Below are 12421 nucleotides of genomic sequence, written 5' to 3'. Positions count from 1 at the left end.
TCTCTCACTGGCAGGGTTCACCCCTCCTTCCACACCCATTCTCAACACAGCAAAAAGACAAAGATAATGGTAGTTGACAAAAGAATTAACGGTCACCCCCATGATCTGGTTTGGGGAACCAGACTTTATTTTAATGTGACTGAGGCTTTCCCGACCCATATATTTCTGGAAAGCAGTGTGGTCTGAGAGAGAAGAGGAATTCTGAGCCAGCTGTGGGCAGCCTGCCCAGAGGGCAGCCCCCATCTTTGTGGTGAGTCTGGTCACACTGTCCAACTTAGCCCCACCGCTGCCTGCTTGACTGCAGGACTGGCTCCCCTTTAGCTGCTTTCCCTGACTGCCTGGGGTTTGTGTTTGTGGGAGGTGGGGTAGGGGAAACTATATGCATATGCAGGTGTGGGTGCATGATAATGGACAGAACAGGGCTCAAACTCCTCAGGCCTCCCATGCTTTTCAGGGCTCTGGCAGCATTTTGATGGATTGAAGTCAAAAGATGCCCGTGTTCTCACTACAGCAAGCTAAAATGCTTATTTTGGGGAGAAATGTATCTTTTCTACAACTGACTATATCTAAGGGAATATATATTGCTAATTTTCTTTGTGCCTTGTTAGCATTTTTAGCTCCCCTTTCTCTCCTGCTTATCTAACCCATGGATTTTAATGGCCATCATCAATTCAGGCTGCTTCATCCCAAGGAGGGTTTTTATCTTTACAGCAATGTAAAAAAGGATGGGATAATTCATTGAGACGTTTTCTCTCTGGAAGAATTTGTGGAAACAATATACAAACTATATTTTCCTTGTTCCTAGTTAGTAGCACTTTTTCTATGGATTTTTATGATATTTTTTGTTGAAAAATTTGCAGTGTTTGCAAAACCTTAGCATAACTAATGGTTTCTAAAGTTGTCTTCCAAAGGGTATTGAAAACATAAAAAAGGATTAATGTTTTTGTAAATGTTTCTAATTACTCCCAACAACTTGTGATGGGAAAGTAGGCTCCATGGGTGTTGATACTGAGCAAGTTAGTTTATAATTTAAATTCAATAAGGAAAAGTCATATGATTGATGAATTATTTTGATGATTTCACTCCGTAATATCCTCCGTATGATTTGGTCACAGAGACAGAGGACACACGAATATTTTCTTATAGGAAAATCTGTGTAGCTCATTTCCACTTAACTTGTGGGACCTTTGATTTCCTGTGGTAATGCTGCTCTGATAGTGTGTACTTTAAGAAAAATCTTAAAATGTATGACCTGATAGATTTCTTTTTAGCCTTTAGAGGAAGCTGGTTCAAAATCAATTACTAGGCTATCATGATAGACTAAGAAAACCATACGTCTGAACCCACTATTATTTAAGTAGATAACCCCGTGAGAGGGTTGTCTTTTATACTGGAATTTCTTTATTCATCAACATAGATTTGAGAATAGCTTCTTAGTGCTCTGACAAAAGGAAAAAAATGTTGATTTCTCTGTCCTTTGAATTGTGCCTTTAGCTTTAGAAATAAAATTACAAAATAATGAAAACGTGGAGACGGTTAAGTTCTCCACAGGGACACCTGTACCTCACATTTACCTGTTGATGTATTTGTTCTGTACTAGCCCAAGTATTGCTTATAAACCTGTTCAACTGCAGAAATGAAAGCCAAGTAAACAACAACTAATCTTTGTTTCAGCCACTTCTAAGGATTCCAACAGTCTCAAAGCAAGACCAAGATCCAGGTAGTGTTTGTTTAATTTCTGCTTTAATGCCCTTTGTATCCTGTCCCTGACTAGAAATAAAATCCTACACCCGAAGCCCAACCCACAATTTCCTTTTCCTTCAGATTTGAAGCTTAGAATAGATGTGAGTTCACATGTCATGAAGGGCCTGTTTGGAGCATGCAGTGCTGCTGGGAGACTCTTAGTTTCTGTGTTTATTAGTGCTGGAAGATGGTGGCTGCTGCTGGCTGGTCGCCTGACAAGAACTGGTTTGTGTGGATATGGCCCACTTGTTGCAGGATGATAAGGAATAGAGGGCAGTAGCTTTGGAGAGAAGGAAATGTGGTTAAAAGGTTACACTGAAATTTACCATCATGACAAGGTGGACCCCAAAAAGTAAGATGCCTGAGGGATAAAGCCTAGAGTAGGAAAAGAAAATGCTCACAGTGATTTTAATGAAGCTTTAAGCTTTAGGTAAGCAGCGCTTATGGTCTCTTTTATCCTTAGAGCCTCTTTTTGGCTTCACAGTTTTTAGATGGGTAGAAGCTAGTAGAAGAGGGAGTGCAAGTAAGACAGAGCTGCGGTTGACATCAGACATCAGAATGGAGGATCAAGGAGAAATACAGAAACATTAATAGAACATCAGAGAGGGGTAATGGTATTGGGATCACTCTTCAGTGGTAGACAGCAGTGTAAGACAGGACAGTACATATGTGTTTTCCAAGTTTTGCTTTGGCTCTCGGTAACTTTTTTTTCCTTTGACTACTTAGACACATTCCTGAAGAAGTGAATTTAAATCTGATCTTATTTCATATGCTTGAAGTATTGATGTTTAAGAAAACCTCATCTTTTTGTAAATCTAAGAGTTACCCCTTAGTTTGTTTATCTTTTATGTCTGGATTTTCTAAATTGGGGGTTTTGTTTCCTTATTTAGAGAAGATACAGATATCTAAATATTTTTTTGGAACAATAGATACAGTAATTCTTTTGGTTACTGTTTCTGTGGCTAACACATTTCCTCATCTTTTTTTTTTTTTAAGGATCAACAGATCTTTTACTGTACTGGCTTACAGTATTGGCTTTAGGATGTAGGAATAGTAATATTTATCTGTCCTCATAAAAAACTTTTGAATTACAGAAATCTGTTTATGTGTGCTATGTTAACTGTAGATTAAACCTCACAGTTTTCTTCTGTTGACTTCCTCTGTTTCTCAAAGCAAATGAAAGTACAAAATTTCATAGTCACATGTTCTGTTATTAATATCTCTGGCCAACTTGTATATATTATTCTTTTAGGGATTGGTCTCTTGATAGAATTTAGATGTTTTTATTTTCATTGCTCCCAACTGGGTCTTCACTGAGACCGAGAGGATCAAATTATTTTTATCTTCCTTTTTAGAATAATAAAACTCTGTAGAACTCTGAGGGAAAGAGGGAAGATCACCATTCTAACACTACTTCTATTCATTATTTTGTTGATTTCTGCACGTTTGTATTTAAATTGGTTGTAGTCATACTTTTACTTATTTAATATTCAGTTAACTTTCCATATGAAAATACTGGTACACAGGTTATATATATGGAAGTAGAATGGAATGAGATATGTAGTGTCGGATGGTGTGCCTAACTCTATGTATGTGTTTTGATATACACACAAACGCACATATTTTCTTTCTTGACTGAAGAATGTCACTAAAGCTCTTTCTGGCAGAGAAGTTTTTTCTTTTTTAATTTCTAGCTAGAGTCTCTGATTTCCTTTTTAAATCAAGAGTTCCCATTTGAAAACTTTGTTGTCCTTTTCTATTGGTTTCCTTTTACTCTGATTGAAATATTAGAGCATTCTTCCTGCCAGTTCCTATATGCCTTTGCCTTGCCTGTCTTGCCAGTTGTTTTACGGGGACCACTCCAGAGCATGTTACATGCCATTGTGGTGGTTTTATGAAAGATTGCAACCTTGCATGACAAACAACTCTTCAACTACCACAAAGGAACCTCGAGGAGGGAATGATTCAGGAAAGTGCAAACTTGTTATGTCAAAATGAGCTTTACCAAGAAATGAGGTTGTGTCATAATTATCAATAGATTCAGATTTCATAAATGGCACTCTAATAGCTAAATACTAATAATAGTTTTCTGAGGTTAATTTGTCCCTACAACATATCTCTGACTCAAAGGTCATTTTGTTCTTTGACAACTTAGACAAGAAGCTGAATAGAATGGATGTACGCATCCACTTCTTAGAAAATCATATTGAGAACTCCTCCACAAACCTGTTTCTAAGCAATAGATAAATGTACTGAGTTGAATTGATTTAGAAAATAATTAAATCTGTAATAAATAGTGTAGCCGCTACTTCCAAAAGATTTCTTTCCTGGCTCGTAGACAGTATCAGAATATTTTAAAAATGGGATTTAGAAATAGATTGTAGTTTGAACTGAATCAGTGTAACTACCTAGCTGTGTGACCTTTGGCAGGTTATTTATTTCCTGTTTCTTTGAATGTAATTATTGGAGTTATAATTTCAGAAGTTGTCTAGTTAGTTACTGCCTTGTTACAGATTGAGGGAGAAAGTTAAGAGGAAGCTTTTGTTTTGAAAATTTCCCCATACTGGTATTTCTCATGGTAAAACAGCCTAGACCCTCCATCTGATTGATATGTTTCCCTTTCCTAAATTTTATTTGTGGCATATTCCCTTGAGCATCTGATGCTTACTCTTGGGTTATCTGCCCTGCTTCCACACATGCCTGTCATCAAGGTCACATGTAAACAGGAGAAAAGTGCTGCAGCCCATTAAGACCACCAACCCCTTCTGTTACAATATGGAAATGGCTAAGCTGAAGGTTTACATGTTATTTTTATTGACAGTACCAATAAAAACGGATTTGAATTTACGGAAAGCTTTTCCTTTGGGTAAATTTAGGTCTAAGATATAATATGAACAAAGAGGTTAAAAAAGGTTCTGGTTCATGGTTTGGGTTTGAACAGATAATGGCATCCAAGGGACAGTCGAACTCATGATTGCTTTGAGATGGGCACTTGTCAGTCCTTTATAGTGATTTTGACTTTTTTGGGTATTTTCATTTCAGTCCTGCTTCAGAGACTAAAGCTTTGCTATCTCCCTTCTGACCTTCCCTTATTTTGCTGCAGATCTTACTCTAGCACCTCCATAGAAGAGGCCATGAAAAGGGGCGAGGACCCTCCCACCCCACCACCGCGACCACAGAAAACCCATTCCAGAGCCTCCTCCTTGGATCTGAATAAAGTCTTCCAGCCCAGTGTGCCAGGTGAAGTGCCCCTCTGCACCCCAGTCTTTCCCTTTCCTGTTGGAGTCACTGGATGTATGTCTGCCACAGAGGCCTTTGTGAGTCCACAGAACGAGCAGATCTGGCCATTTCCCATCCCAGGAAGGTCTTTGAGTATGGTATTCTGGGGTGGCGGGGGGGAAGCACTTCTAGGCAAATAAATATCCCATGTGTCTGGAGCCTTGCCCACACTCATATGGACCAAGAATTATGAAATTCTGTACCAAGAAGATGAAAATCCTTTAACCCCAGACATCCCACTGAGTGCATGGCTAGGGTCTTGTTCTCTGCATTGTGGTAATTTGCTGTCTGTTATTTCCTGAGATACTTATGTATGAAAGATCTTGGTGATTGACACCTGGCCAGAATCTTCTGTATCTTATCCTTGTGAAGATCCTGTGTATTGGAGGGTGGTTTAATGCCAAGGGGGCCCCGCTTTCTAAATCTGACTGATGGTTAGGTGGTTGGTGGAGGGAACTGGGCAAGGGCTCCTCCAGGTGGCCTGCTGAGGGGCTTCTGGGGATGGGGCTTCCTTGAGCCAGCTGCTATACAGCTGGGTTGGAGGGGGGTAGAGGTTGGAGGGTCCTGTCTGCTTCCCTGGCTCCCTGGGAAGTGGGAGATGTCCTCCTAGGGAACCTACAGAACAGCAGATGAGAACCATGCATGCCTTTGCTTAGTGAAGGTGCTAGGATGCAGCGCCTTCCCAAGTGTTATTTTGGGAGCAGCAAGGGCCTTTCCACTGACTAATGTAGGCAAGCTATAAATACAGTGATTTCCTGGAACTTTTTCTATATTTGTGTGCATTTTAAATCAAGCCAGCCTCAGATGCTAGTGATTTGCAGATTATTATCTTTTCTACTAAAGCAAGAAAAGACTCTCCTTGGCTCACACATTAGCATGACCTCTGTGTCCCAGCAGAGCTCAGCATGTTTTAGTTGTTCTAATAAAGTAGTCTCCTCACAGTAAAGTTGCAGATTGTTTTTTAATATACTAGAGTCTGGAACTCTCTATGAAATTTGATTCTCTGCCATGAGTTCATCAGATAAAAATTTGCCTTGCATTTTCTCCCATACTTTGATCCAAATTCTGGCATAATTTCATAGTAACTGGTATTTGAGGTGGGAATAGCCACGGATGATGATGCTATAAAAATTTCACATGGCTGGCGGATTATGACCCAGAAGATTTTTCTGTGCATGCAAGAAGATTAAAACAATCTGGGCAGCTATCTTAATACATTTTCCTTGCAAGGAGAGACTGGAAACGTGCAAGCATCTTTCTGGCTGTGCAAGCCCACAAGGAGTGCCAGCTGTGCTGGGGAATGGATGTGCTGTGGCTTTTACGACATTGCATCATATGGTGGAAAAGACAAGACTGGATTTGGAGTCCAGCTTAGCTGCTTATTAACTGTTTTGATTTTCAGCAAGTGGCTTAATCTTTCTGCATTTCAGATTTTTAATCTCTAAAATAGGGGCAACAGTCCATGGAGCTGTAGGGTTTTGGTAAGATAATAAACATAATCCTAATAGCAACATGTTTGGCCCATAGGCACTCATTTGCACAGAAATCACTGAGGAAAGCAGTGTGAGGACAAAGTCCCCTGACCCTCTTGATCTCCAGTGGGGCAGGACCGTGATCTGTTCCCTACAGTTGCTTGGTGGCCTCACAGAGGAACTGAGCCCCACTTGCCTGCTCTATTAGAAGCAAAGGATTGTAAAAAACAAAGTAAGTGAGGCTAGGTTGTTGAGCTGAGTCAGAGTGGCCTATGGTGGACTGATTGTGTGGAGAAGAAATAGGATAGAGACAAGATGCAAAGAAGCAAGAATGAAAGAAGAAAGTGAAGAAAACAATGAGGTGGTTGTTATGTAGGAGTGATGATGTTTCTATAAAGGGAGGAGAAGGAAATAGAGGACTGTAGTGACCAAGGGGAGGAGAGCCTACAGAGAATCCTTCCCACAGACTTGGTGAAGGATTTGGACTTAAAAAGAGCTTAGAAGAGGGTGACATTAATGCCTTCAAATTTAGGAAGATCAGTTATGTGATATGGAGGAGAATTACATTTAGATTTAGAATGTGTATCTATAAAAATAAACAAGCCACTTGAGCAGGATGGAACAATTGACTTTATCTTTGATATCTGTAAAAACAGTATGAACCTAAATTTCCAGGAGTCTAGGTTATCCTAGGGCTCTAGATGGGTGGGTGCTGGTATGACATCGAAAATGTATGTTTTCATAGGGATAAGCTGGTATGACATGATTGTTGTGTGTAAAAGGGAGATTACCTTTTGTAATAGCTGATCCAGGTCATGGAGCCATCCTGTCCAGGCCCAAACAGCTGCTGCGTTTGAGAGAAAACAGAAATGTGCAAGAAAGACTGAATCAGTGATGAAGCAAGTATACAAAATCTAGATGCAGTCAGACTTGGAACTTGTTCAGTGCTGTTTAGATTTTATAGCTCTGTTCTTAGAGCCATAACACATATTTTATTTTATTATTATTTTGTTTTAGAGAATATATTTTATTACTGAAATTCCTGTAAGAAAAATCGCACTTTAAAGACAGTGCTTTTTGGATCTTGACTTCCTTTTCCTCATTGAAACAGTTGTTTTCATAAAGCAAATTTTCTCATAACAGGGGTTTCTTTTGTTCTACTGTGTGGGTGGGAACTCCCCTCCTTCCACTCTTAGCAGTGACCTGCCCCTTCCAGAGCCATACCTAAGGCTTGCAGCTGCAGGTTGCCACGGTGGTGGTCTACCCCTTCATTGCCGCCTCTACCATAAATAGCCCTGTTCCAGGCATTGAGCATCCACCTGGCAGAAGGGGCAGTGCTTGTGTGGAGAAAACAGCCATCTTTTTAAAGCTGAAGACCAGAAACCTTCATCACTTCCGCTCAATTCTAGCTGAGGAAACTTAGTTGCATGGATCTAGCTAGCTGCTAGGCAGCTAGGAAATGTAGTTCCTGGCAGGGTAGCTATTTCTCATTGACATCCCTCCTGTAAAAGAGGAGTGGATGTTGGTAGACAGCTCTTTCCACCACATCCCATATGGCCAAATATATTCAGATACACGTGTTAAAACCATGGTGATGGCTGAACAAAAACACATCCATGGGTAGTATCTACCCTTGGATAGCTAATGTTTTATTTCTGCTTTAGATGTACTGGAAATAATAATTAATTCCAGGGTTAAGAAATTATAGTACATCTGTATTATGGAAACTTATGAAGCAGTTAAAAAGAATAAGGGATGTGTATTAAGTGGAGAGCCATCTGTGATAAATTAAGTGAAAGAGGCATGATGCAGAATATGTAGGCAACTGTGGTTGCCTCTGGGGAAGAGAATAAGATGACTGGGGACAGGAGTGAGAGAGAAACTTACTTTTCATTGAATACCCACTTGTATCTTTTTAATTTTGCCCCATGTACAGATATTAAAATTTTTCTTTTCGCTCTATAGCTGCAGCAACTACAGTGGTACCTGAGAGTACCAGAAATGTCCTTTCTGACTGAGTTTACCTGTTTCAAACTTGCCTACCATACTATGTCCAGGGTATCTTTGTGGCCAGTCTGCTGCCACTTCTTAGAATGTAGCTAAAAGGACAGAAGCATTCTAGAACATTCTAGAGGGCTCTGACATGTTCTTCAGATTCCTCTAAAGTGCCCTTCCAACATTGAGGAATAGTTTTTTTTTTTTTTTTGAGGAATAGTTTTTGAAGGACTTCCCATAGCCTCCATTGTGAGATGTACAGATGGGCAAAGTGTGATAAGGCTCTGTCTCAACTTGGAAGGGGGTTGTATTATTTAGTTGGCCAGCTGAGAAGAGTCTGTCTGGGTTTTTCTACAAATTGGTATTTCTTTCTGCAACTTGAGAAATATGTAAACCCTTTGGGAATAAGAGACACAACATCTCTTATCAAATATAACCTTCAAGTTTCCTAAAGGATGAATTTGCTCACATAAATGGCCTCAGCTTTATAGATTTTCTTACTGTATCATTTGTATGAGTGCTTATTCCCTTTTATTTATTTTTTTTATTTTATTTTTTTTAAAGATTTTATTTATTTATTCATGATAGTCACAGAGAGAGAGAGAGGCAGAGACACAGGCAGAGGGAGAAGCAGGCTCCATGCACCGGGAGCCCGACGTGGGATTCGATCCCGGGTCTCCAGGATCGTGCCCTGGGCCAAAGGCAGGCGCCAAACCACTGCGCCACCCAGGGATCCTGCGCCACCCAGGGATCCGCTTATTCCCTTTTAAAATCTAGTAGGATTATGGGATTCCTGTTCCACCCCCAAACTTTTGGGTCTGCAGTACACAGCTGGTTAAGGGTTCAGTTTGGCAGTCTGGACAGTTTTTTTTTTTAAATTGAAGCTTTATTGAGGTAAAATCTGCACACTGTAAAATTCGCCCTTTAAAAATATATAGTTCAGTGGCTTGTACTGTATTCATACTGTTGTGCAGCCACTAGTATTATCCAATTTTAGAACATTTTCCTCACCCAAAAAGAAACCTCATATTCATTAGTAGTTCTTCTTCATTACCCTTTCCTCTCCCCCCAGCTGTTGGCAACCTCTAGCCCACTGTCTGTTTCTATGAATTTGCCTGTTCTGGACATTCCATATTAATGGCATCATACAATATATGGTCTTTTTTTTTTTTAAATATTTTATTTATTTATGATAGTCACAGAGAGAGAGAGAGAGAGGCAGAGACACAGGCAGAGGGAGAAGCAGGCTCCATGCACCGGGAGCCCGACGTGGGATTCGATCCCGGGTCTCCAGGATCGCGCCCTGGGCCAAAGGCAGGCGCCAAACCGCTGCGCCACCCAGGGATCCCCTATATGGTCTTTTGTAACTGGCTTCTTTCCCTTATTATAATATTTGTAAGGTATATCCATGTTGTAGCATGTAGGAGTACTTCATTCTTTCTATGGATGAATAATATTACATTGTAGGAATATGACACATTTTATCCATTTCTCAGCTCATGGATATACATGGGAGTGGAATTTCTGAGTCTTATGGCAACTCTAAGTTGGACATCTTGAGGAACTACCAAAGTGGCTATACCAATTTACCTCATCTCACTAGCAGTATGTGAGGACTGTACTTTTTCACTCTTGAAATACTTATTGCCTGTCCTTTTTATTTTAGTCATCCTAGTAGGTATGAAATGGTATCTTATCATGGTTTTGATTTGCATTTTCTTTTTAAAAAATTTTGTTATTTTAAAATAATCTCAGTACTCAATGTGGGTCTCAAACCCACAACCCCAAGATCAAGAGTTGGATGCTCTCCTGACTGAGCCAGCCAGGTGCCCCTTGATTTGCATTTTCTAATGACAAATGGTGTTAAACAACTTTTCATATGCTTATTGCCCATTTTATGTCATTTTTGGAGAAATATCTGTTCAAAATCTTTACCTGTTTTTTTTTAAGATTTTATTTATTTATTCATGAGAGACCAAGAGCGAGGGGGGAGGGGCAGAGACACAGGCAGAGGGAGAAGCAGGCTCCATGCAGGGAGCCCAACATGGGACTCAATCCCGGGTCTCCAGGGTCATGCCCTGGACCGAAGACAGGTGCCAAACCACTGAGCCACCCGGGCTGCCCTTTACCCATTTTTAAATTGCGCTATATTTGTCTCTTCCTGTTGAGTTGTAAGGGTTCTTTATATATTTTGGATACAAGCCCCTTTTCAGATCCATGATTTAAAAATATTTTCTCTCATTTTGTGGGTTGTCCTTTCAACCTTTTTAATGGTATCCTTTGAAGTACAGAAGCTTTTAATTTTGATGAAGCCCAGTTTATCTATTTTTTTTATCATTTGTGCTTTTGGTGTCATATCTAAGAATTTATTGCCTAACTCAAGGTCACAAACACATACTCCTCTTTTCTTCTAAGATTTTTATGTTTTTACCTCTTATATTTAGGTCTGTGATCCATTTTGAGTTGATTTTTTTGTATGTGATGTGAGAGTAGGGGTTCAAAAAAATTTGTTTTTTTGCATGTGGCTATCTAGTTGTCCCAGTACCATTTGTTGAGAAAAGTATTACTTACCTTTTATTTTCCTGGCCCACTTATCCACTTGTTAAAAATCGACTGACCATAAACATAAAGGATTGTTTCTGGATTCTTAATTCTATTCCATTCATTAATATATCTATCCTTTTTTTAAAAAAAGATTTTATTTATTTATTCATGAGAGACACACAGAGAGAAAGAGGCAGAGACACAGGCAGAGGGAGAAGCAGGCTCCATGCAGGGAGCCCGACGTGGGACTCGATCCTGGGTCTCCATTATCACACCCCGGGCTGAAGGCAGCGCTAAACTGCTGAGCCATCCGGGCTGCCCTAATATATCTATCCTTGTGCTAGTACCATACTGTCATGATTGCTGCAGAATTATAATACATTTTGCAATTGGGATGTGAGTCTGCCCACTTTCATTTTCTTCTTCTTTTCTTTCTTTTTTAAAAAAGATTTATTTATTTATTTATTTATTTATTTATTTATTTATTTGAGATAGAGCATGAGCAGAAGTGAGCAGCAAGTGCACGGGGTAAGGAGGGGCAGAGGGAGACAGAGCGAGAGAATCTCAAGCAGACTCCCTGCTGAGCGTGGAGCCCAATGCAGGCTTGATCTCAAGGTCCTGAGATCATGACCTGAGCTGAAATCAAGCATCAGATGTTTAACCAACTGAGCCACCCAGGTGCCTCTCTTCTTTTTCAAGATTGTTTTGGTATTCTGGATCCCTTGCATTTCCAAATGAAATTTAGGATCAGGTTGTCAATTTCTATTTAAAAAAAAGGCAGCTGGGAGTTTGGTAGGGATTGCATGGACTGTGTAGATCAGTTTGGTTAGTATTGCTATTCAACAGTATTTTTTCTCAAACTTAATAATAAGGCTAATGGACAAATAAAAATTGTGCATATTTATGGCATACAACATGTTTTCCATCTTAACAATATTAAGTCTTCCAATCCATGAACATAGGATGTATTTTCATTTAAGTCTTTAGCTTCTTTCAACAATATTTTATGTTTTCTTTCTTTTTTTAAAATTTTTATTTATTTATGATAGTCACACACACAGAGAGAGAGAGAGAGAGAGAGAGAGAGAGAGAGAGGCAGAGACATAGGCAGAGGGAGAAGCAGGCTCCATGCACCGGGAGCCCGACGTGGGATTCGATCCCGGGTCTCCAGGATCACACCCTGGGCCAAAGGCAGGCGCTACACCGCTGCGCCATCCAGGGATCCCTATTTTATAGTTTTCACATATAAGTTTTACATTTGTAAAAATTTATTCTTAAGTGTTTTGTTTATTTTGATGTTAGTCTAAAGGGAATTATTTTCTTAATTTCATTTTTGCAGTCTTCATTGCTGGCGTTTAGAAATACAGTTGGTTTTTATATATTGATCT

The 12421-nt window shown here is 39.7% G+C and overlaps 1 protein-coding gene and 1 long non-coding RNA gene across 17 annotated transcripts in view; one reads left to right on the top strand and one right to left on the bottom strand.

The window, feature by feature from the left end:
* The window catches only part of REPS2 (RALBP1 associated Eps domain containing 2), a 231736-nt gene that overhangs the window by 134997 nt on the left and 84318 nt on the right, over positions 1 to 12421 (top strand). For all 13 annotated transcript variants that reach the window (XR_013375073.1, XM_077889682.1, XM_077889681.1 and 10 more), the window contains 2 exons: positions 1675 to 1720; positions 4847 to 4983. Coding sequence is in view for 12 of the 13 variants with exons in the window: in XM_077889682.1 (XP_077745808.1) it covers positions 1675 to 1720; positions 4847 to 4983 (183 nt within the window). In the remaining variant the exon portion in view is untranslated. The remainder of the gene's footprint in view (positions 1 to 1674; positions 1721 to 4846; positions 4984 to 12421) is intronic.
* Positions 1 to 12421, bottom strand: part of LOC144308741 (uncharacterized) — a 49205-nt gene that overhangs the window by 23296 nt on the left and 13488 nt on the right. For 2 of the 4 annotated variants that reach the window (XR_013375075.1, XR_013375078.1), the window contains exon 3: positions 7286 to 7341. This is a non-coding gene — a long non-coding RNA (uncharacterized LOC144308741). Of the gene's footprint in view, positions 1 to 1745; positions 2024 to 7111; positions 7342 to 12421 lie in introns of those variants that run through there. The other 2 variants (XR_013375079.1, XR_013375074.1) reach the window with 2 other exon arrangements.

This window comes from Canis aureus, chromosome X (assembly GCF_053574225.1).
Source record: "Canis aureus isolate CA01 chromosome X, VMU_Caureus_v.1.0, whole genome shotgun sequence".
Classification (NCBI taxonomy): domain Eukaryota; kingdom Metazoa; phylum Chordata; class Mammalia; order Carnivora; family Canidae; genus Canis; species Canis aureus.
The sequence above is the reverse complement of the archived record's forward strand: the minus strand, read 5'-3'. Positions and strand labels throughout refer to the sequence as shown.